The 24,976-nt window shown below is 47.1% G+C and overlaps 3 protein-coding genes across 3 annotated transcripts; 2 read left to right on the top strand and 1 right to left on the bottom strand.

Moving 5' to 3' along the window:
- Positions 1-2,671: 2,671 nt before the first annotated feature.
- Positions 2,672-6,591, top strand: LOC101779396 (wall-associated receptor kinase 2). Its single transcript, XM_004973899.2, has 3 exons — positions 2,672-3,403; positions 4,907-5,071; positions 5,261-6,591. The coding sequence occupies exons 1-3, from the start codon at positions 2,734-2,736 to the stop codon at positions 6,403-6,405; spliced, it is 1,980 nt and encodes a 659-aa protein (XP_004973956.2). The 5' UTR covers positions 2,672-2,733; the 3' UTR covers positions 6,406-6,591.
- A 4,374-nt stretch (positions 6,592-10,965) lies between these two features.
- LOC101779784 lies at positions 10,966-15,989 on the bottom strand. The gene is made up of 14 exons (XM_004973900.3): positions 15,585-15,989; positions 14,526-14,653; positions 14,365-14,436; positions 14,168-14,281; positions 13,758-13,826; positions 13,616-13,672; positions 12,979-13,032; positions 12,836-12,898; positions 12,690-12,752; positions 12,420-12,584; positions 12,116-12,271; positions 11,583-11,663; positions 11,444-11,505; positions 10,966-11,348 (listed from the first exon to the last, which is right to left on the bottom strand). Exons 1-14 carry the CDS (start codon positions 15,787-15,789, stop codon positions 11,267-11,269), a joined length of 1,371 nt encoding a protein of 456 aa, XP_004973957.1. The 5' UTR covers positions 15,790-15,989; the 3' UTR covers positions 10,966-11,266.
- Positions 15,990-18,775: 2,786 nt separating this feature from the next.
- Positions 18,776-23,699, top strand: LOC101780195. Its single transcript, XM_004973901.2, has 5 exons — positions 18,776-19,291; positions 19,421-20,014; positions 20,913-21,320; positions 22,845-23,041; positions 23,279-23,699. Exons 2-5 carry the CDS (start codon positions 19,534-19,536, stop codon positions 23,522-23,524), a joined length of 1,332 nt encoding a protein of 443 aa, XP_004973958.1. The 5' UTR covers positions 18,776-19,291; positions 19,421-19,533; the 3' UTR covers positions 23,525-23,699.
- Positions 23,700-24,976: the final 1,277 nt, after the last annotated feature.

The raw sequence follows: 24,976 nt of genomic DNA, 5'->3' as shown, positions 1-24,976 counted from the left end.
AGAATCTTGAGTTATTTGCACGCCCTTCTCACGTCAGTTTTAAAGGAAAGAGGAGGCTAACCCACGGAAGGGAAGCTCCCTACGAGATTTAAGTAGAATTTCCCATCCCCGTCGCTCTTTGGAAGGAAGGAAGGAAGGAAGGAAGGAAGGAAATCTCTTAGATGCAAGGAAAGAATAAACAAATTCAAACTTGTTGGTTTCGTTGTTGGTTTTGTGGAAGGAAATCCCTACGTCGGAGGGATGAAGGGGTTAGTGGCTCCATCGAACGCTCGATCTTAGTGGTTTTGTTGGAGTTTCAGGTACGTTCTTCTAGCATTTTCTTGGCTGACCGTGAGACCGACCTCAGCTAGAGCTAGGTCGTGTTATTTTACTTGTCTTAACCACTGCATGATATTCATGCTAATGGAATCTTGTCTGCTATTGGGAACTACTGGTAGTGACACTACCAAGACGGGCAATGAATGGCCAAAGAGGCTTTAATTTTCCTCTCCAGTTTCTCTCCTCTCATTTTCTCCATGGGTCCCACTTTCTGTCTCATCATCTTTTCTTTTCCATTGACTTTTTGCCACCTCGTCGTGTAAAACCTGCTGAACTGAAGCCCGTTGGTAACTTGGTATGCGACCTTCTCTCTTCCATGTCATCCCGAGAACTACCGGTCGATATAAGCTCATTGTTATTGGGCTTGCAATGCGTATCAGTTTCTGTTGAGATGGAGATGGCACCATTGACCAAGGACCTACAAACTTTATTATATGGTATCAGTTATATCAATGCTATATATATCTGCCTATCTTGTCCTAAACAATGTGAAATGGAGTATCAGTATCTGTTGAGATGGAGATGGCACCATTGACCAAGGACCTACAAACTTTTATTATATGGTATCAGTTATATCAATCACTATAAAAAACGGACATGTAGTCCTGGTTGGTAGGGGTCATAGATTCCGAAAATCCATCCGGGACTAAATTTTTGAGATAAAAAAGGTGTCCTTTAGTCCCGGGACTAAAGACCCCCCTTTAGACCCGGTTGTTGTTACCAATCCGGACTAAAACGTTTCAAAAAAATAAAATAAAAAAGCACCCGTGCTGGCCCTTGCCCGGCCGCCTACGCGTCGCCTGCCACTCGTCCGCTCCCGCAACGGCCGCCGGCCGCCCGCCCGCCTCCACCGCATGCCCACGCCCCGCCCACCTCCACTCGCCGCTGCCGCACGCCCTCATCCGCTCAGCTGCCCGCGCCCGCCTGGCCGCCCACGCCCACCCGCCGCCGCCGCATGCCCTCACCCGCCCGGCCGCCCGGGCCCGCCTGCCTCTGTCCGCCTCCGCCTGCACCGGTCGCTGTTCGCCCGCCCGCGTCCACTGACCTCCGCCCGGCCACCTCCGCCCACGCTGGCCGCCGCCCACCTCCGCCTGCCCGCTCGCGCTGTGCCCACCGGCCACCCGCCGCTCGGCCGCGCCACTGCCCTGCTCTCGCCCCACTGCGGCTCCTCACTGCTAGTGAGGGCGAGCAGAGAGGGAAGATGAGGAGCAGCAGAGGGGGAAGGGGGCGGCGATGCAGAGAGGGGAAGGAGGGGAGCGCGGAGAGGGGAAGGAGGGGAGCGCAGAGAGGATGAGGAGAGGGAGGGGATGAGGAGAGGAACGCTGCTTGGGAGACAAGTGAAGAGGAGAGCGCTAGCTGACTGGGAGGATATTAAGGAAGGTGGGAGAGCGTCGCACCGACGCCCCCTTTTGTCCTGTTTGGAAATTCCAACTAGAACAAAAGCCCCCCTGTTGCCTAAAGCCTCTCCCATCGGTGTACTTTTCGTGCCTCATTTTTGACCTGCCTTTAGTCTCGGGTTCGATGTTAATTGGGATAAAAAAATATCTGGATGGAAAATCAGTTCTCCAGTAGTGAATGCTATATCTGTTCCTAAACAATGTAAAATGGAGTTGTTGTAGGAGAAAACAAAATAAATGTCACGTAACATAGGCTACGATGTCATTTGTCATTTTGTAAAGCATGGCTTGTATAAGCATAACGAAAGAAGTGTTGCTAGCAAGTGACGTAATAATACGCTCTAGTAGTGAATATTTTATTTTGAACGGAAATTATGTTTCTTTAGTGTAAAAAATGCATCACTAGATTCATATGTGCAAAATACTTTGAAAATGATGTTGGTTTGGTAGTGACTGACAATATACTGTTAGAAATGAATGGTTAAAATGTAATTTCTTATTTCATTATTCAAAATAGGGATTTACATGCATATGGACTGACACTAGGAGTACGGGAAAATATTCGATGGGTTATCCAAACAAATAAATTAAAACACAACATGGACTACAATAGGATTTATCCTTTACTGAAGGTCACCGCTGCAATAGGTGCATGTCGCTTGCTATTTAAAGAGCGTCGAGCCAAAGGATTCATGCAGCTGTGACTACAACGATAGTCGACAGTGCGATAGTTTAGTAGGCTACCAGTAGCTATAGCAAATTAGCGACGTCGCCGGCATTGATCATGCTGGCTGCGCTGGCTATGGCGGCCACAGCGGCGAGCCTCATCGGCGAGCCAGGCTGCCAGACGAGATGCGGCGACGTCGACATCCCCTACCCGTTCGGCATCGTCACCAGCAACGGCGGCGTGAACTGCTCCCTCCCGGGCTTCGAGATCAGCTGCGCCAGGACCGGCAACGGCAGCGCCGTCGCGCCGGTCCTGGCGGGCACCGACATCGCCGTGCTGAACCTCTCCGTGATGCCGCGCCCACAGGCCCGGGTGCTGCTGCCCGTGGCGTGGCAGTGCTTCAACTCCACTGGCGACAGCACCGGCAAGTCCTACGGCACGGTGAGGTTCAACGCGGATGGCGTGTACCGCATCTCCGACACCCACAATGAGCTCTTCGTGCTCGGTTGCAACACCCTGATGTACACCAACAGCGGGCCGCCCGGCCGCTACAAGTACACCTTCTACACCGGCTGTATGACCTTCTGCAACGACTCCGGCAGCGCGCAGGACGGCAAGTGCGCCGGCGTCGGCTGCTGCCACGTCGACATCCCGCCGGGCCTCACCGACAACTGGATGCAGTTCGGGAGCACTAGCACCTGGTCGCACGCCGACCAGGAGTTCAGTCCCTGCGACTACGGCTTCATCGTAGAGAGGGGCTATTACTCGTTCAAGGCGTCCGACCTGACGACCATGCCGGTGAACCAGACGATGCCGCTGCGACTCGACTGGGCCATCCGCAGCGGCGGCAACAGCAGCTCCACGTCCATGTCGTGCGCTGCCGCCGCCAAGAAGAACAAGCCCCAGTACGCCTGCGTAAGCGATCACAGCGAGTGCGTCAACTCCAGCAATGGCCCTGGATATTTCTGTAACTGCACACAAGGCTACGAGGGCAACCCCTACATCGTCAACGGGTGCACAAGTAAGCAGCAGTGCTCATGCGGTCCGATCCTGCCACTCCATGATCTCTGCAACAGCATGATTCAATACGTTTAGGGCATAGTATGGATGCTGTTGTTTTTTTCAAAAAAAAAAAACTTTGTATCAAGAAACTGTAGTTTTAGACAGGAGATATGCAAAACCATGCATGGTTTCAAAAAGAGAAGAAGTCCTGATTGGAATTTGTAAAACTAAAAAAACCCGAAATACTATAGTTGTAGCGATAACATGGTTTAATTTTCATAATTACATAAACACTTTCAAAGCTTGTCAAAACTGTTGTCAAACTACAAAACTCTAAACAAAACGGTGTATACCAACAGGACTTATATTAATTGTTATTATCAACACCGCCTCTTCAAATATTCTCATCGATGATCTTTTAAAAGTTGTAGGATCATTAGATTTATCTTCAAAGTGGTTTTAAAAAATAACTTTAATTGATATATATTAGCTAGAGTTGTGCCAAACAGGCGCTACTTTTGACTACCAATTAATTTGGAAAATCTCCAGCTCCAAGGTCCAAGATTGGATCTAAAATTCGTAGACTAAATTACAATAGTTTAAATATTTATATTCAATCTAAACTATAAACAAAATGATTCATTGAAATGCCATCTACACACCTCCAGCTCCAGATCTAGGATTTCTTGGAGCTACAAGTACCCAGCTCCAAGAAATCCAACATTTCCTTCATCGGAGCTCTGCTAAATAGGACTACACACACACACACACACACACACACACACACACACACACACACATGATTAACTTGAGAGAGAGTAATTAATTCTGTCAGATAGATGGAGCTTATATTAGGGGTGATAACTTGATTTTTTTTTGCAAGGATCACGAGCATACTTAGCAATTTTGTGATTATTTCGATAGATCAGAAGCATATAGCGGTTTAACCCTCAACATATGATAAGTTAATCATGATTTTTTAAAATTTCTAACATACTATATGCAATTTCATCTTAGCAAAATTAAACACAAATTGATAAGAAATAATAAATGCATTATTAGCCTTGGTTTAATAATTTGGGGGCTAAATGAGATGATATTTTTTAAGAAAGATTAAGAAGACAAACTAAAATCCCTCCAGTGAGAAAAATATTAGTCTAGGACATTCGAACAATCTGCAAGATGAAACTTTGACTACCAATTTCTATAAAAGCATATCGTTTCAAACAGGAAGACAAAGTTATATATTATGATATTACTTTTTATGATAGATTTAGTAGCATCAACCTTATGTGGCAAAACTCTGTATGTTTTTAAAATTTGATGGTTAAATTAAGAATGTTTGACTTTGGACAAACCTATAGATTGTGATCCGGTCATCCGAGTGAGTAGTTAAATGATTTTTTTTTACAAAACTAAATCTAGCGACATAATTGAAAAGGTTCATCAACTACATCGACTTGCCTCAATCTAGCTTGCAATTGAATTGTTGAGAGGCTCACATCATCTATAACATATACAGATATTAATGAGTGCGCTCGGCCCACTGAATATCCATGCCACGGTGTTTGCCGGGACACCGAGGGTTCCTACGAATGCAAATGCCGTGCAGGATACCAGAACGATGGTAATCCAAAAGAACAACCATGCAGCCCAAAGTTCCCTCTTGCGGCACAGCTTGCTCTAGGTATGAATTGGAACACGATATTTTTCTTCTTGGCATATGCTCTCTTGTGAATATTGTCATTGGATGTATATTGAGATTTGTGCAACAGAAGAGATAAAATTATTGCTTCTCTTCTATGTATTGATATTTTTTTCTTTAAAAGATAGAAGATGTGTGAAGATCACTCTGATGCGTGTGTAATCTTTGTAGGCATCACTTTGGGCATTTCTTTGTTGATTGTTGCTATACTTCTTACACTAATGGTGATCCATAAGAGAAGAATGAATGAATATTTTAGAAAGAACGGTGGTTCAGCACTACAGAAAGTGGAGAGCATCAAGATTTTCACCAAGGATGAGCTGAATAAGATCACAAAGAACAACTCTGAGGTTCTTGGTCAAGGAGGCTTCGGAAAGGTCTACAAAGGAACTCTTGAAGACAGTTCAATGGTTGCTGTGAAGTCATCCATCGAAGTAAACGAAGAGCGAAAGGAAGATTTCACCAATGAGGTTACCATCCAGTCGCAAATGATCCACAGAAACATTCTCAAACTCGTTGGTTGCTGCCTGGAGGTGGATGTTCCGATGTTGGTGTATGAGTTTGCTGCCAAAGGGAGCCTGCAGGATGTCCTCCATGGGGATGGTACTCACAGCAGACTGCCCATACCACTAGACCTGCGTTTAGAAATTGCAATTGGGTCTGCAGAAGGACTAAGGTACATGCACTCCTTCACAAATCATACCATACGGCATGGAGATGTCAAGCCGGACAACATACTTATTGATGATAAGTGGATCCCCAAGATCTCAGATTTCGGGTTATCGAAGCTGTTGAAAGTGGACAATTACATTGCGACGATGGTCATTGGGTGCATGAGCTACATAGATCCTGTGTTCATGAAAACGGGACTCTTAACACAAAAGAGTGATGTCTACAGCTTCGGTGCTGTTCTCTTGGAACTCATTACTAGGAAAAAGATTGTGTACGGAAAAAACAGTAGTCTCATCATAGAGTTCTGCCGACTGTATGACAAGGAAGGGAGTGGAAGGGCAATGTTCGACGAGGACATTGCAACTGAAGAGAATATCTTTATACTGGAACAAATCGGCAAGCTGGCAATTGAGTGTCTAAAAGATGATGTCAACGACCGACCAGATATGAATGAGGTAGCAGAACAGCTTGTGATGCTTAGGAGAGACATGAAGTATGGGAAGGCACAGAACAAAAGCCCTCGTCAATTTGAAGGCATTGCTACAAGTGATTCTCCGAGGAGCTTTGCTACTGATACCACAAGCAGCAGTGCTGCAATTTCTCTTCCATCCGCAACGCCAAGCAGGGAATTCCCTGATCTGTAGATCAGCAAATTAAAGGGAAGATGAAGGCATAATCGATCAACAAGACATAGTGTGTGGTATGTATAATGTATGTTATAATTTTTAAACCAGTATCATTTTACTTAAAACCAGTGTCTTCGTGTATGGATGTGCTATTTAGGTGTTCTTTTTGTGTAATTTATAAAATCAAGAGGTAACCTGCGTGTAGTTGTCTTGTCAATATTGTTAGCAACCGGACGTCCGGATGCAGATGAAAATATCGGACGCTACATGGCAGATGCCCGTCCACATGCTCCACGCCTCCACCCACCTTATCTCCCGTCAGCCTTCTTCCTTCTCCGCACCACTCATCTCTCTCTCATCACGAGGCTCTCGTGTGGAGCTCGGGTGGTAGGGCCCTTCACATTCACACGGCCCTCCTCCAAGCAAGCTCACTGGTGCCTGCTCGAGCGCCGCACGCCGCACGGCTGGGTGCCAGCTGTCGCTCCCCATGGCCAGGGGTGAGCCGTGCCAGCCGCCGGAGGAGCTGCTCTGTGGGGGAGGAGATGCTCCGTCGTGCAGCCGCGCGAGCGCCGGGGCGTGGCAGGGCGCCAGCCACCACTCCCCCCGGCTAGGGGCGGCAAGGGGTGCACCACACGAGCTCCCGCTGTGCCGTGCTTCGCCTGCCAAGTTTTGCCGAGAGCACATGTTGCAAGTGTACGTTTTAAGTGTTTCAGATGTTTCAGGAGTATGTTGCAAGTGTTTCATATGCATGTTGCAAAAGTAGATCTAGATGTTGCATATATTGCAATGACTATACGCATATATTGCAATGGATATATACATATTATGCAGTCCAAATGTTTCATCAATTTTTCATACGCATGTTACTTTTCAAGTGTTTTCTAGCATTTGCAAGTGTTTTCAGATGGATGTTGCAAGTGTTTTAGCTTTTTTGACCTATGTTGCAAGTGTTTCATCTGAATGTTGCAAAAGTAGATCTGTTGTTGCATTTGTTGCCATAGGACCCCACCCGCCGTAGCTGCTAGGGCACCGCCAAGCAAGCGCAGATGGTCTCGCGTCCATGCACGTGGGAAGCGGAGTGGGGGGGGGGGGGCGGTCCCCGTGTGGGGTCGGAAGCGGTGCATACGTGGGCGTCTGAATTGATCATGTTGTGTGCAACACTGGTGTAATGTTGCGGTGGGGATTTTTCATGAGTAGATCTGACGGCTGTGGTTGCCTTCGATCGACGGTTGCGGCAGCGTCCGACGCTAGAGCCCGGATCGGACGTCCGGGCGCTAGCAGCTCCGTTGTCTTGTATATATGTCGTCGTAATTCAATATTGGATTATGTATGTGTACTGTAATGCTCACATTGCATCTGTTGTGGCTACTGTCTAGCTTATGACGGCTGGATGTCATTACATTTCTTTTTTTGCATGTACAACTGCTTTGATCAAAATGATTTGCTCCTCATCACCATTACACAAAGTAATCCTTTTTTGTGTTTTGATTCATCATGCCATCTACCTCATTTTATGCCGCTATGTATTCTGCATTGATACAACCTAATAATATAGACATTATAGTGCTTGAAGGGAAAAAATGTCTGCAGGCAGGCTTGAGTATCCATGCACACCCCCTTCACATGAGACTATCTCGCTCGGCGAGCTCAGGTATACGACACCAGGTCCATCTCGTAGCCATACAAGCTCCACGACGACTTGCGAACGAAGCAGCCGCCCTCAGGAGCCGGGACCTCCCGCATGGCCTCCTTCGTTTCCAGGTCAAGCACGTACAATGCAAGGTCCCGCAGCCGGGCATCCGGCTGGCCGTACACGTTGGCGCCGGTCGCGAAGAAGACGAGGCCACTCTTCTCGCAGACCGCCCGGATGCAAACCCTCCTCATGTTCCACCATGGCAGGAACCGGTTGAGCTCCACGTCCTGCGGCTTCGCCCACGTGCGCTTCGTCGCGCTCTCATCGTCTCGACGGAAGATGCTGATCACAAAGTTTGTTCCAGCTGCCTCGGCCGACCTGCACCGCGCAGAGCCGCCCGTCCGGCGAGACGGAGAGACGGCGAGCCGGCGGTTGCAGAGGCAGCGGCAGAGCTCGCTGCTCCGTTTGCGGAGGGGGAATAAGGTCTCGACCGCCGCCGCCAGCGTGTCGACGCGGAGGCTGAACACAGTGGCCCCGTGCAGCCAGAACACGGCGCCGCGGGCGGGGACGCCGGCGTCCATCTTGGCATCTTGCCCAGGCGCGCGCCGCCGATCTTGGCGCCGGATGCCTGGCCCTTGGGTCCCCATGCCTTGGTGTCGGATGAGTAGGACCGGCAGGCTTGTAGACGATGAGCAGCCGGAAAGCGGTGGACGATGCGGGGCGCGGCGGATCGGCGGGGACGTCGGCGGCGGCGGAGAGCAGCGCGCACGCGGAGCTCCCGGGCATGTCCTTCCCGGAGAGGGTGGGGAGGATCGAGACGTCGCCAGTCACGGGGTGGAACACGGCGAGCCTGAGGGCGGCGCCGCGGGACGCGCGGCGGAGCTCGAGGACGAGGCGGCCGTTCCGGGACGCGATGAGGCGGCAGTTCTTGAACAGATCGCCGCCCAAGACCGCCGCAGAGTTCGAGTAGATGGGAGCGCGCCGGGAGAAGGAATCGAACGGGATGAACCGCGGCGGCGCGCCGGTTTCGTCGTCGTCGTGGCTCCGGTGGAAGAAGCCGACGGCGAGGGGGCGGAACTCGGAAGTAGTAGCGGTCGGACGACGGCCGCCGCCTGAGGCGGCAGATGAACTCGGCCTCGCCGCTGACGAGGCGGCACCAGCGCCTGCACGTGGCGGCGCAGCGGACGAGGTCGTCCGTCTCCAGGGAATGACCGGCGAATACCTGGAGAAGGATCTCGTCGCCGAGGGGAACGCCGTCTTCCTCGACGCGCGGCGTCCGCTTGAGGCGCTTGCCGCCGTTGCTCCCGGGGGACAGGGACAGTCATCCGTCAGGGCATGGCTCTGCGGCGCGCGGCAACGACGACCTGGACTCGCCGGCTAGTTGGTAGCTCCTTCTCGGTCGAGGTGAGAATATTCTCGAGGTGACGAGGGGAGGCCGGGGAGGACGCGGTGGGCGTGGCTGCGTGGACGACGGCGCGACGTGACTTGTGTACCAGAAGAAAGGAAGAATTGGTAGCATGTTATCAAATCGAATATTCTGGTATTAAATCCAAACATACCAGATCATGTTGTAGATAACAAAAAAAATCAAACAATCTAGATTCCTATGATGGCTCCATCCAGCTAAACAGCAGATAATATTCAGATTTTCAGTATCCACCGTCTTTATTCCAAGGATCCGCCCTCGTATCATTGTTACCTAGATTTTTAGCATCGAGCTTTTAGTAATTTGTATCCGTGACCCATAATTTTTATAATATGTACTCCCTCCATCCTAAATAAATATTAGTTTTGATTTTTCTAGGTACATGACTTTTACTTACGTATCTGAATATAGCATATATCTAGGTGTATACTAAAAGTTATCAATCTAGAAAAACTAAAACGAATAGTAATTTGGAATAGGAGTACATGATCCAAATATACCTTGACTTTGCGCTTCCGGCTGGAACGGAACCTGGGCGGATGGCGACGGCGGCCATCGGCGCTGGAGGCGGAGCCTTACGAACCAGGAAGTTTTATGCAAATATACATTCGAGTAGGCCCCTTATTTGATCGCCATTCAAAACAGAAGATTTTATGCAAATGTTTTACCCGGAATTACAAAATGACACTTAATTTGGATCCCGATCCAAACTAGGGGGCTTTATGAAAATATAGGATCCGAAATTTTACAATAGGGCCCCTAGACGAGGAGCAGCCGGAATGTGGTGGGTGCGCGCCTGCGCGGTGCGGCGGATCGGCGGCGGCGAGCAGCGCGCACGCGTAACTTCCGCGCATGTCCTTCCCGGAGAGTGTGGGGAGGATCGGGACGTCGCCGGTCACGGGGTTGAGCACGGCGACGGCGAGCCTGAGGGCGGCGCCGCGCGACGCGCGGCGGAGCTCGAGGACGAGGCAGCCATTCCGGGACGCGATGAGGCGGCAGTGCTTGAACAGATCGCCGTGCAAGAGCGCCGCGTTCGGGAGCGCGCCGGGAGAAGGAATCCAACGGGAGGAACCGCGGTTTCGTCGTCGCTGGCTCCGGTGGAAGAAGCCGACGGGGAGGGGATTCAAAAACTCCATTTTCCCCAATTATGGCAATCAAGGACCAGTATCCCAAGTTCCCAACAAGTTTACAGAGGGCGGACGGCGGAGGAGAGCTCGCACGGCCGGCCGAGTCTTGGTCCGGCCTCTCGTCGCGCGGGCCGCCAGGGGCCTGCCGCCGAGCAAAAATCGCCCGGGGATACTTCACGTTACAGCCCACCACGGCCCACATTCGCAATGCTCGCTGACATTCCCTTCCTTCTCATGATACTTCACGTCTTCACCAACCGAAAGTCAACAACCATTCTATCAGGTCATGGTGCCAACCATACACAGAATGGTGAGACCAATGGGCTGAACTCCAGCCTGGTAGCTAAACAACCACTTTGTATACATAAGTTCAAATGTTGGTCACCAGCAAGGCAACAAGAACAAGCACGCAAGCTCAAACGCATTCACAAAATTACAATAAACAATAATGAACAATGAAACAAAGGCCGAGGCTTAACCCCTGAACCCCAGCAAAGTGCAGATAAAATGTCTGCTGCCACTGACGTCCATATTACACCTGGGGCGAAAATGTAAAAAGAAGAAGAAATGTTGGTGTACAATGTTTTCACGGTAAGGGTTACCCATGAGACCATGACCCTCCTTCCTCCATGGCACCGCTTGAAGATATGCAACCATACACAGCAGACGAACCCTAAGCGCTGGATAGTTGATCTACTTGTCTGTGTGCCGGCGCTTGTGTCTCCTGTGGCCATGGTTACCGTTACCGCCACGAGATCTTTTATTCTTTTTGGTGCTACATAGAAGCAACGGCAGATAATGTCAGTTCACTTAGGGTCACGCCACCGATGATTAGAATTGAAATCAGCTGTTGATATATGAGAAACTAACCAGAAGGTATCTATTAGCAGCCTGAATATAATGAAAACAGGCAGAGCCAGCAAAGCAGAAGCCTGTACAGAAAGGATATAGGTTTGTTAGATGGCCACTAAGCTGCGGTTCCTTGGGCGATTTTTTCAGGTTTCCTTACCAGGAACCAAACCAACTCCTTCGTCGCAAGTGATTTCGTTATCTCATGTTGGTGAAGGTTGTCCAAGATGGTTGCTTGAACCTAGAAAGGAGAAGAAAACATTGAAGTTTTGTCACATCGATCTTCACAAAAAGAAGGGTTTCATTAGATTATAGAAAAACTAAACATATCTGCTAAAAGTAGGACATGACACAAATTAAATCATGAACTAAATGAAGTTGCTAAAATAGAAGAGCACACAAACTATCCACACCAGTGGACCACTATCTCTAGGCACAATGCAGAATGCAGAAGCTGCTAAATAACCTCATAGGAGCTCCATTTAGGTAAGGTGGCTACAATAAGGGCATATCCCATGTAAACAGACAGCATGCTACATCTAAGGCAGAGGTAAAGCTGTGGAGAGAAGCAGTACCGCAGAAGTTGGATGCTAAAAATTGAGATGTGGTTTGGAGCTATAGCCTATGGCACAAAAGGAGGCACTGAAAACCATGCACCAGGAATTGGAGCGGAAGTGGAAAAGAACCACGAACCTGGCGATGGTATGTCGTTGCTGACTCAAGAAATGACCCATATGCATGAACAACTCTTTTAGTGTACGGCTTCAGAGCAGTTCTAGCTTTCTCAACATGTGGCTTTGTGATCTCAGCAACTTGATCTATGTAAGGCTTGGAAAACTTCTTGGCTTCCTGGATCAACATCAACAAATAAATGCACATCAAAAACCACATATAATGAATATGATAAAGCACTGGATTACCATAATCAACCAACTGCTGCTCTCAAAGTGACAGGTGGAATTGTATATATTCTTGAAACAGGAAGTGCTACAAGTACCTGGTAGTAAGGATCAGCAAGTTCTTTAACTTTGACAACATGAGGTGTCACAGCAACCCGGGATGACTCATACAGCTCCACGGATCTTGTTGAGATCTTTTGTACATAAGGTTCTGCGTTTTTCTTGAGGACAACCAATTTTTCCTTAGCAACAGGAATCCATTTCTTAAACCATAGAAAGCAATCTTTGTCAGCACACTGTCATTGGAAGATAACTCAAAAAGAACTAAAATACATCAACAATGGAGTTAATGAGCAGTGAGACACTACCGTCTTAGCAGTCTCAATATGAGGTTCAGCCCATTTCTTCGCCTGTGCTGATTTTTCTGATGCCTGAAATATTAGATATGTAGACATAAATGGTGATTTACTTGTGGCATATTGAAATTAAAATAAAAGCTAGTACAAAGAGGCACCTTCTGCAAAAAAAATTGCATGGCAGGTTTCCCACGTTGATTCCAGTGACCTGAGACCACTTCCTACAAATGATGATGAGGATAGAGGTGAGAAGCACGAGCACGAAATTGCAACCGTACATATTTTGTGATTTCCCTCTTACCAGGTATTGAGCATATTGTGCAGCTAACCAAGGTGGCAACCATGCTCCATGAACCTGCAAAAGGAAACGAGAGTGCACATGGTATCTTACATTCATTGTAGATGGCGACAGTGGAAAAAAAAGGCATAAAACAAGCATATGGCATTCAAGGCATTAGAATTACAATAGGATCAATCTACTTAGCCTAGTTTCAGGTAACGGTTAGAAGTTTCGACGCATTAGTGAAGTGCCATATGACATATAGTGCCCAAAGTGCATCTTGAACTCATGAAGCTATTGTTGAAACCTCCCTCTAAAACTGATAGCAAAAAAGGGAACTACCCAACTGAATTATATCGATGTCTTAAAAAATAACTGCAAATACTAACATTTAGGGAACCATAAAAATTTATGTAGGTTAAACATTTGTTCTTGCACTACTTTAAAACTGCTTTTAAAGAGCAATAAAAAGTAGAAAAGATGGAATAGATCAGTTAGTAGTACAGAATTTTGACATGCTTAGTCTAGTTAAGAAATTGTAGAATTAAAAGACATGTCTGAGCACTATACATACTCGATTCAATCTTATATTTAACTATGCTCAGAGGATGTTATTACATTTGCTACAATTGATGATAGTGACAGGATATATCTTTACCTCCGTCAGCTGCTTTGCCTTAGCTGTTGCTTCTAGCTGCAACCTCATCAATTCCTCCTACAATGTGAAAGAACAAAAAATGTAACATCCACACGACTGTCAGGACAGAAGTGAAGTAATAGTAAACAAATGTATTGCAAACCTCAGCAACTTTAAGAGCACGTTCTGTCTTCTTGATTTTGCGCTTTTTGTCATCACTTTCCTTTTGGATCTACCAAGGTCAAAACATTGATAAATATGAGCAATGAATCCAACACCTAAAATGTTTATTCTATTGAATGTTTTTCATTACAGAGAGAGGCCTTCAATATGATTTTAAATTTTAGGTGGACTTCAAACTCTGGTGCAGAAATAGGATCTATGAATCAGTTGATAAATAATGGATCCTGTAACTACTGTTAACGAAAAGGGGAAAACAAATGGCATAGTCACTTAACAGATAGACTTAGTTACAGTAATACATGACACCTGAAAAACAATTAAGTTGACCACAGAAAACCCAAAAAGAAAAACTTCGCGGAACTGCACGATAGACAAGGATTGTGCACTTACAGCATTAAGCTTTGCAGTCAGCTCTTCTACCTTCTTCTCTGCATCGTTAGCCCTAGACTCAAGTGCTGTTCTCTGGCTACTTTGTGTTTCAATATCCTTTTTCAGCTTCTGAATCTGGAATAGGGGAAAGATAAAATGAGAAATCACAAACACATAGTTGCAAATTCTAAGAGTTCGTGAACTTCTATATTCTGTACCTGCTTCTCAAGCTCAACAGCCCGGGCATTGGCCTTGCCTGCCTGCTCCTCAGCAGCTATAGATCCCTGTGCCTGCACATGGATAGGCATAAGGTTATAATTATTTCTAAGTTGCACAACAGAGTGTATTAATAGTTAGTGCTGCATAATAGATTGCATACTTGGAGGGAAGCAATCTCGGCCTGCAGAGAAGCAATCTTCTGTGACCTCTCCTCAATGGCTTTCTCCAGCTTTGCGATGTCACCATCCTTGTTCTTCAGTTCCTTGGATCGCTCTACCATGTCTGACTCTGTAGCATGAAAACAATCATACTCCCATCTACTTCAACGATAGTTCTGGAAGGATCTGATAAGCTAATACGCATTTTCAAAGTGGCAAAGTTAGGCAGATTTCTCTGCTAGTGACAAAAACAGCACAAAGATCAACGATATTACTTCCAAGTTGGGACACAGTTTGAATTTAAACCCTCACTAGTAGAAGCTTCTTCAGAGCACTATTAAATTTCCAGTTTTACTGCAATTAATATTGTTAGCATTGTATTCAATTCAAGATAAGACTAAGGGCATTGACGATCTGGGTTAGGTGCATTTGGTTGGACGGTTCAGTACATCTCATTCAAGCCCCAAAAATTATTGCAAGGGATCACCATGCATGGCAAAAGCACAGCAACTGCTATTACACTGTGGCCCACTATTAGTAAATAGACGAAGTAGTAAAAACATTTGTAAAGCAAAACCACAATTAGAAACGAACAAATCCATGTGGGGGTAAATAACAGAAGCAGCCAATTGTCTTCCTGAACTGGACAGTTTCCTAAAAAAAAGATAGAAGTACCCAATTCCGCATTCATGATTCATCTCAAGAGTCGCGACCAAAATCAGCACGGAAACATCAGATAAACTTCCGCAGCACCGAGCTACTTGATCGATCGAGAACTGCCGCGCACGCTACCCAGAAGCACCAACACGCTAAACCCCCAACAAACAGATCCCGCTAGCTCACCTAAACATCCCCGAAATCCCACCTCCACCACATCGAATCGGCCCCCCCTAAACCCCGCGGGCTCGCCAGAGGGGCATCAATTCAAGTGGAACGGGACAAATCAACCCAGCTCCGAAGCATGAATTCGACGTTTTGTACCAACCCCATCCCCCAGCGAAATCACCCCGAAAGTAAATCAAGCGCTCCCCGTCACCAATTTAGAACCGGTTGCCACTGACCTAAGCCGGAGATCTTCGCCCTGAGCTGCTCCAGCTCCGCCCTAAGCGCCGCCACCTCCGCAGCCTCCTCGGCCCGCGCGGCCGCGGCCTCCACCGCGCCGGCCGCCGAGTCCGCCACCACCACCGCCGGCTCCTCCTCGGCGGCCGCCCCGGCGACGGCGATCAGCAGCAGCAGCGCCACCGCGAGCGGCCTCGAGATCCCCATCCCCGCGAGCCCCTCTCGCCACCAGCTCCCTCCTCCTCCTCCTCCTCCTCCTCCTCGGCGAGGCCAATCCAATCCTTGGTTCTAACGACGCCGCGGCCCACGAGGTCTCGCCAACTCGTACCGTGCTCGCGCTCGTGCTCGTGCCGTGGTGTCGTTAGGAATTCGGCGCAGGTGCGCGCAGCGCGCAGATCTTTTGATGGCGGGCGGGGGCGGGGGCGGGGCACGTGATGTGGTACGTGGCGGGGCGGGGACGTACGTGGCGACTAGCTATTGGGTCCGGGACGTGGGGCTTCGTAGTGGGGACTGGGGGTTGGGGTCACTGTGCTGTGGGCCCGGATGCCGCGTCGCCGTCGAGGTGGCTCTCGGCCGCCCGCGACAGGTGGCTTGCCGGGATCGGCCACGACATCGAGATCGTTTTCGTGTGCTTTTTACTCGCTTTTGTTGGTTGGTTTGGTTTGGATAAAGATTTCACTCTTATTTCTCAGGGAAATGCAAATATTTCCTCTTCAATTTTGTATCATGTTCTTAAAAAGAAATTGACACACGACGCTCAAGTAAACACGCGCATAACGCCATGTTCTTATGAGCACATCAGAGAGGTTATCTACGGATTTTGAGATTACGAAAGTCGGTAAAAAATCACCACTTATTATGCCATTTCGGCCTTCAAATTCCCTAGACTCGTTTCTAAGCAGTAATGCTGAATGTGAAATGAGTTTCCATGTGCATAGTGTGCTTTCCAGAATTGGGTATCTATGATTACCAAAATGCAGATGGTTTCTTGGTGGATTTGATCTTAGAAAGAGACGCACTGTAGAATCCGACCTACCATGCGCTGCACTTTTGAGACACTTCACTTGATGGGGAAACTAGCAGGAAAACATGAACATTATTAAAAAATACTCCCGCCATCCCAAATTATAAGTCATTCCAAGAATCTTGGAGAGTCAAATCATCTCAAGTTTGATCAAAATTATAGAGAAAATTATAAAGATTTATGACATCAAATAGGTATACTATGAAAATATAATTGATGAAGAATCTAATGATACTTAGATGACATCATAAATATTATTATATTATCATATAAATTTGGTCAAACTTGAGATATTTTGACTCTCCAAGATTCTTGAAATGACTTATAATTTAGGATGGATGATGGATGAGTATATATATGAACATACATGGAACATTCAAATGCATCACCAAACTGAACTGGCCAGGGCCTAGCCTCATGAATGGCACGATACTCCATTGATGTTGATGGAAATCGAATAAGAGGTGGGCCCGTGGAAAGCTGAAAAGACGATCGCGGTACTTGTGGAGCGGTGGTTCGTTGCAAGGGGTTTAGCGGCTGGCGAGATGTGGATTCGATGGTCATTTAGGAATCCACGAATTTGTTGGGTTCGGTCAAATCGTTAAGCCAGCCCCAACCCTCCACCTCAGCTGAGTTCCATAGTATTAAATATGATGCTATGTAGGTAAAAAATTGAGATGGCATGAGAGTTAATGAGGAGAAATGTAAAAACATGGAGAAACTGAATCTCATGCAAGACATGATGTTCACACAATCTCCAACGAAGAATAAGAGAGGGGAGAGAGGAGAGAAAAATTATTACGGCTCCACATGATCATGAGTTATTGGTATAGTTTTTAGAATTGATGTCTTGATAATTTGGCAAGATTGACAGTACTTATGGACACCATGGGTTGACACTGACCTTACAGCGTCGAATGGTATTGTACGTGAAGCTGCTGTCTAATTCTGCAATTTCCACGTGAATTTGAGCCGGAATTCCACAGGAAGCGGTATAGTAAAATTCTCGCGTTCTAAATACAAAACAAAAGGTCTTAAATTTGGGAGGAAATTACCTACCGTGATTGGACATTTGGACTTAGTCGTCTAGGCTAGGGTGTTTGATTCCACTGATTAAAATTTAGTCCTTGTCACATCGAATGTTTATATACTAATTAGAAGGATTAAATATAAGCTAATTATAAAACCAATTACACAGATGGAGGCTAATTTGCGAGACGGATCTATTAAGCCTAATTAGTCCATGATCTGACAATTTGATGCTATAGTAAATATGTGCTAATCATGAATTAATTAGGCTTAATAGATTCGTCTCACAAATTAGCCTCCACCTGTGCAATTGGTTTTGTAATTTGTTTATGTTTAATACTCCTAATTAGTATCTAAATATTTGATGTGATAGGGATTAAACTTTAGTCCGTGGAACCAAACCCCTCCTAGCTGAGGTCAAAAGCACAGAGACGATTGAGAGAGAGAGATGGAGCACACGGAAAAGAGTTGGCTAGCTGAAACGGACCTCACGCTAGTGCTTACCAACTTTTGGACTTTGAGGCAAGCCTAGCCACCGACTTTGCTGGCTTTTTTTCTTCGCCTCCAAATTTCCTACCACTAGTGCTTTCTTTATTTTTTTATGCGAGATTGGACGGGGCTATTCGTTTCAGCTTATAAGCCGGCTGAAAAGCTGAAACGACTGATTTGTTGTGAGAGGAAAATACTGTTTGGTGGCTGATAAGCCGACTGAATAAGCTGAAGCGAACACGCTATCGTTGCCCGTATGTTCACTCGTTTCGTCTGACTATTTTTTTGTCGAAGTGAGATGGTCAAAAAGGTAACCACGAAGACTAACAACATACCGAGCCAAGAAAAAAATGGAGCTTCGCGCGAGCAAACAAGATGGCCCGTCCCCGCCGCGGGCCGGGCCACTGAATCGATCATCTGAGTTCCGTTTTCCCCTTCCCTTTTTTGGTGGGTGTGGGTTAGAAGAATGGTTTAATTGGGCCTCATATAGGCTTCATTTGCACCTGGGCCTGATTCCATCCGGTTCGGCCCAGCTCATCGTCTCCGAGGAGGCGGGGGCCCCGCACCTGGGAAGACCAGCGACCGCGACAGGCGTCGTACGCTCCGCTCGGTCTCCCATGCACTCCACGCCACACCACTCCACCCTCCTCTGCTCCGTCGTCTTTGACCACACGCTAATCGCGATCGCCGCCGCCCCTAACCACAGCTTAAACCCCCCGCTTAAACCCTCGAACCCGCGGTTAAAAATTCGGATTCGATTCCTCCCAGCTCCATCCAGCACTCACCCCGACGGCCACGAACCCTGTGCCTGCAGACCCGGCGAGCCGCCGCACCGCGAGCCCCAGCACCAGCACCAGCAGCAGCAGGCCAGATACTGACTCCGGACTCCCCCCCACCTCCTAAAACCCCCCAGCCCCGAGGCGACGAAACCAGCAGCGCGGCGCCGACCACTCTCTGGTAACGCAGGCCCTCGCGGTCCACGGAGATGCCGCTCGCCGCCGCCGCCGCCGCGCGCCCGTGAGCCGGCCCTCCCGGCGGAGAGGGAGGCACGCCCGGGGAGCCGGGCGGGCTCGGATTCGGCGGATCTTGAGGGGGCCCGTCGCGCTGGTTTTGTGCCGGATTGTTCCCGCATTCCAGCTGCAGCAGGATTGGGGGCCGTCACCAGAGGTATTTTGGCCGTTGAGCACCCGCGCGACTTCACGATTTGTTAGGGTTTCTTTCTTTTAGGCGTTCCTTTGAATCACCTCCGGCCCCCTCGATCCTTTATCTATCCCGTCATTCGTCTGATGTTTGCAGGGAAAGCGAAAGGGAGCGGGCGACTTTGGGGGTCAAGGATCGTCGAAAAGAAAAGGAGGGATCTTTTGGCTTTGGGGACTGTTTGAGCTTTGGGGTTTAGAGGCTCGGGACCGATGGATTTCTTCAAGATCAAGAAGTTCGGGAAGGGCAAGAAGGGCGCCGGGGGTGGGGGCGAGATCGTGGAGTCCGATGACGAGGCCAGTGCCGCTGGAAATGGGGCCTCCGAGGAGCAACAGAAAGGTGACATTTTGGGGGAGAAAGCTGAGGAGATAGAGGGTGCGGTTGCGGGCAATGGGGTGGTGGAGGAAGTGGAGGAGGACGACGATGACGATTTCATCACGAATGAGGTGAAGCGGAGGCTTAAGGAGCTGAGAAAGAACAGCTTCATGGTGCTCATCCCCGAGGAGGAATGCGCTGAGGTTGAGGAGGACGGTGGGGAGGAAGGGGAGGAGGAAGGGAGCAGCTCCAGGGAGTGGTTGGAGTCGGATGTCGGTGATGGGTTCCCGCTGTGTGGGTTCGATTCTCTATATGATAAGTACTGTGAGAGGATGCTGGTGTTTCATAAGATGATCGCGCAGCTCATGAAGGATCCAGGTAAAAGATGTGGCCGATAGTGGATGTTTCTTAGTATATGCTTGGTTGTATTTTCTCACATTCAGTTGACTGTAACATGATGCATGTATCTACGGTTCTTTTCTTTTCATTTTTGTTATTATGCATGTATATAGTCTGGTGCTGGTGAAATTAGCTAAATTTGTCTTGGAAACCTCGTAGTTATCAGTGTCCAGCTGTTGTTGCTATTCTAGCTGTATAAATTATGGTTAATGTCGAGCCTTGTTAGCACGTTAAAGCGCAGTCCCTACTATACTACTGTAAAGATGCTTAATGAACACAGGTGTTCTATGGTACTTGCATGCCTCATTTGGTAGGTCCACGATTGCCTGCTTGTACTCTCTTTGAAACTGTTTTTATTAAAATGAAACCGTAGCACCAGGCAGCTGACATAGGGCAAGACAAACACATTCACCCACTGTTGTCGTATTCTGTGTAGCGTTACCTGGTTACCTGAGTCTGAGTCGGAAACAAATTTTACTCTATTGGTTCTAGTGGTATTTGGCATGTCCAATTTTTCTTGTGAGTTGGACACCCATACCTGAACCTGGGAAGAAGTCGGACTCGTACATACGCACCTGTGTTCAGGTAACACTATTTTGTCACATGGAACAATTTAGGACTTTCACCTTTTCCTGATGAAATCCATGCCACTTTACTTGTCTCACCGAATCAGTCAATATTTCCTGTTCCATGTCTTCGGCACATGTTATTGATTGTCTTCAGGATTCCATCTCACCTTAAGCAGTGTTGCTTCTCTTCATAAATTTGACAACTCCATTTTACTGCTGTTTTCTAGTGTGCCATTGATTTTTGATATATTTAAATAAGTCCTTCCGCATACTTTCACCATTCTAACGGTTGGAAAAAACCTTTCTAGAGTCACTGAACATGTCCAAAAAGTCTCCAAGATCAGCATCCAAATTGGCATCTACCCTGCGCAACCTCTCATTCAAAAGAAGGGATGAGCTCCAGGAGGATTGTGAGCAACTTCAGCAAAAGCAAAGCGAAGATGATCCTTATCAAACACTTGAAACTGCATATGTTGCTCATGTTTCGTTAAGCTGGGAGGCTCTGCATTGTACATATGTGCACCTGAGCCTTATAGTTGCAGCACAACCTGACAATCCTACAACCTACAGCTGTGCTGCTCAAGCGTTCCAGCAATTCCAGGTTCTGTTGCAGAGATTCGTTGAAAATGAGCCATTTGAGCATGGTACCCGGGTCGAGATATATGCACGATCTAGGAGCTTGTTGTCAAAGTTGCTTCAAGTCCCCACTTTTCAAGGTAAGATTCTTTGGGTTGTTACTGCATAGGTAACATAAATGTAACCTATACCATTTGAAATGTGTTCCTGTGGGCTGTTGAATTTTCACTGAATCTTCATGGGTGTTATGGTTTTATAGACTTCTGTTGTCGCGTTCTTAACTTAAATTTAAACAATGCTTGCATCTCTAGTGTGAGAGAAACTGATTTCTGCATTTGAGATCTTAATGACAGCTGGTGTGATTAAGCAAATGCCTAATACTTTTCAATCTACATTTAACTTTTAGAATTATTTCTCTAAATACAATATCATAGAAGGTATGTGGAATAAAGGTTATTCCGTTATGAGATGTCATGGATTGTGACTCTTGCATGCATACTGTCCGTCTCTAGGTATGTTGATGATTCCTGTTTGCTTGGCACTTAAGTGAATGCTGTTTCTATACATGAAAAAAAATGGTTCCAGAAGTTCAACCTGTTTGACAATGGCGTAATGTTGATTTCAAATCCTGTACCATTCCAAATATTGTGGAAATGTTTGGAGATCGTTATGCTGAGGGAAAATATAGATCTGATGTTGCCCATACACATGGGACATTTTTGTTTGGTCATATCAAGTTAAGTGTACTGCAGAGTAAACCTTCTTAGGTTATTCATGCTTTATGCCCTGTCCTAGCCTAGTACTGCAGTAAATAAATTTAGGTACTGAATAGTCTACACATTTCACGTGGTACAATCCAATTTAATCTGCGGTACACTGGCAATATCAATGAGCAGTGATGTACTATTTAAACTTGGATTCTTTTCTATTTCATGTTCATCTAACATTGTGGAAATGTTAGCAGTGGTTTGTTTTGTACCATAACTCGAGTGCTTTCAAAATGATGGTAGAAGGAGTATACGTATGTTTGGGATTAAGAGCTGCATGTTTCATTGTTCCTACAATTAAGTTCCAATAACACGTACTGAATCAATGACTAAAGTGCTACACATTAGTTTTTAGAGCTTTTTATCTGCAGATGTGACATGGATAAGTATGCCATGCACAGAAGCTTCCTCAATTATTATGATGCTGATTTCTTAATTTTTTGTCAGTCCCTGTATTGTCAGTAGGACTCGGTATAGATCTAGATTCTGAAGTTCTTGTAAGTAATGTCATGTGTACAGCTAGCTGGCTTGTTGAACATTAGCTTTGTGCATCCATAATACTTGGCTGCATTACTTATGAATTCTTTCCAGTTACTGCTGCAACATGTATAATGCAAAGTATATGAAATACTGTACCAAAATCTTGCATCAGATTGTTCTTTATTCTACAGTAAGGTAATAAGTATTGATCACAGTAGCACGGTTCTTCTTTGGTTCATTGTGTCACGATTCAATTGTTCCTTTCTTTGAATAGGCTTCTGAATTCGCATCATGATTGATAATATCTGTTTTTAGTGCACAAATTTGGTCACTTGTTTGTAGTGCATACTCCAGTGATTGATGCTCAGTTGTGTTTGATATATTATGTTGCTTATCATTTCTGTTCTCTCAATTCAGTTGCAGACAAGAAAGATAACACTGAAGACCAAATGGAACCATCGATTTTCGCACCTGATCTTATCAAATTGTTAGAGGAGTCTATCCTAACTTTCCGCCTTTTCCTGAAGAAAGACAAGAAAAAGAATAGTGCCCATATGAGTGCTCATGGCCACACTGGAAGCTCAATTCATCAAGTGCAATCCTCACTCGATAAGGTAAATTCTATCCTGCTGAGATCTTTGTGATCTTTCGTTGCCTTTGTTCCGTATGTCTGATCTTGTCTTCCATGGTACTCCGAAAAATAGCTATAGAATGTATCTTTCCTAGAATCTGATGTCGTTCAGGCCACAAAGTTGTGAGTTGTGGACATTACCAAAGAGGCCTAAGGCCTTTGTGCGGTACTGTTTCTTGAATATTTGCTAATGGAAAGTTGTCAACATCCAAACCTGCAGAAGGAGGCGAAGGTGAAGGAGCTGTTCAAGAAGAAGAAAGGGTGGAAGAGCAAGACCTGGCCGGGCACGATGGAGGAGGTCCAGCTGCTGTTCGCGCTGATCGACGTCAAGGTGGTGTCGCGGGTGCTGCGGATGGGGAAGCTGAGCAAGGAGCAGCTGCTGTGGTGCGAGGAGAAGATGAGCAAGCTGGACCTCTCCGAGAACCGCCTGCGCCGCGACGGTTCCCCCATCCTCTTCCCCTGTTGACAGCCATATGTGGCACCACCTCCTTCCCGTTAGCCGGCGCCTTGCGTAGCTCTTGGCGCGCTCATGCCGTTCCTTCGGCTACCTTATGCTGATGACATGTACATGCCTTTATGTCGACCTGACATGTCCATACTACAGTAGGGGCTTAAACATGGAAGCTGCTGTCCGTTCAGCTCGGAGCTTATGTGCAACGCTTGGGGGGGGGGGGGGTTGGTTTGTTCGTGTCCAATCGAATATTCGGATCCTAATTAGGAGGACTAAACATGAACTAATTATAAAACTAATTACGTAGATGGAGGTTAATTCACGAGATGAATCTATTAAGATTAAGTAATCCATTAATTCATCATTAGCACATGTTTACTGTAGCATCGCATTATCAAATCATGGATTAATTAAGCTTAATAGATTCGTCTCGTGAATTAGTCTTCATCTGTGCAATTAGTTTTGTAATTAGTCTATCTGAACAATTAGTTTTGTAATTAGTCTATATTTAATACTCTAATTAGTATAATTCCAAACACTCCCTCAAAGCGACATGCTTCGTTTCACTACCGGGAACAGGTTCTGTGTTACAGTCAAAAACCATGCTTTGCTTGGCCTAAGTAACATGACGTTAAATAAGGAGGACGCAGCTCAGCTTCTAGACAAAACTCCTTTCAATCATCGCATGCAAAAAGATCACATCGGTTGCAGCAGCTTGAGGCTCACTATACACTGCTGCAATCTTTGAATTTTTTTTGGTTGGGTAGCCGCTGTACCCTCCCATCCTCTTTTGCTTCCGATCATTGCATCTTGCATGCAGATCCAGAGAGCACTTGTTGGGCAGGGCTCTCCGTCATGGATGGATGCTACGTGCGAGCGTGCGGCCGGCTCTGCTCAGATGCCATGATGCACCTTTAGATTTTAAGAAGCAGCTGCTGCTGATGCCGCCGCTGCTGGCTCCTGCCATGGTCGCTGAGCCTTCCTTTCACGACACGCAGTCAGTGATAGATAGCCTCATCCGGAAGCTTTTGCGAAATTCGCAGTGATTTTTCTTTCTTTACCTGCTTTTGTTGTGGAGGAGAAAGTTCCAGTGATTTCGATCGTGCCACTTGTTACCGCGTCACATTCCATTCCTCATGGAACGGAACGGCGTCTTCTCCATGAAGGCGGCGTCTCTTGCAGGTGGGACGTCGATCCGGCGCTCGTGGTTCGTGCGTGGATGGGCAGCGTCAGGCGGAGTCCATGAGCGCAGCAAATGGAGATGGATTGCTGCTGCGGGCATGCATGAATGCCCCGGGGGGGGGGGGGGGGGGGGGGGGGGGGGGGGGGCCCCCAAAAGGGGGGGGGGGGTGTTTAACATTTGGGGGGAAAAAAAAAATTTCCCGGGGCCCCCCCAATTTTGGGGCCAAAATCCCCCCGGGGGGGAATCCCCTTTCCCCTGGGCGGAGGGGGGGGGGGGCCCCCCCC

Source organism: Setaria italica, chromosome VI, assembly GCF_000263155.2.
Source record: "Setaria italica strain Yugu1 chromosome VI, Setaria_italica_v2.0, whole genome shotgun sequence".
Lineage (NCBI taxonomy): Eukaryota > Viridiplantae > Streptophyta > Magnoliopsida > Poales > Poaceae > Setaria > Setaria italica.
This window is presented reverse-complemented; position numbering and strand designations above follow the sequence as displayed.

Bases quoted from the DNA above. Each gene is read 5' to 3' on its own strand.
- LOC101780195 (XM_004973901.2), top strand. From the start codon at position 19,534: ATGGATTTCTTCAAGATCAAGAAGTTCGGGAAGGGCAAGAAGGGCGCC. The intron at 20,015-20,912 runs GTAAAAGATGTG...AAACCTTTCTAG, and splicing joins GCAGCTCATGAAGGATCCAG to AGTCACTGAACATGTCCAAA. The intron at 23,042-23,278 runs GTAAATTCTATC...CCAAACCTGCAG, and splicing joins TGCAATCCTCACTCGATAAG to AAGGAGGCGAAGGTGAAGGA.
- LOC101779396 (XM_004973899.2), top strand. From the start codon at position 2,734: ATGCCGCGCCCACAGGCCCGGGTGCTGCTGCCCGTGGCGTGGCAGTGC. The intron at 3,404-4,906 runs GTAAGCAGCAGT...TAACATATACAG, and splicing joins CATCGTCAACGGGTGCACAA to ATATTAATGAGTGCGCTCGG. The intron at 5,072-5,260 runs GTATGAATTGGA...TAATCTTTGTAG, and splicing joins TGCGGCACAGCTTGCTCTAG to GCATCACTTTGGGCATTTCT.
- LOC101779784 (XM_004973900.3), bottom strand. From the start codon at position 15,789: ATGGGGATCTCGAGGCCGCTCGCGGTGGCGCTGCTGCTGCTGATCGCC. The intron at 14,437-14,525 runs GTATGCAATCTA...ATCCATGTGCAG, and splicing joins CCGAGATTGCTTCCCTCCAA to GCACAGGGATCTATAGCTGC. The intron at 14,282-14,364 runs GTACAGAATATA...CCCCTATTCCAG, and splicing joins CTGTTGAGCTTGAGAAGCAG to ATTCAGAAGCTGAAAAAGGA.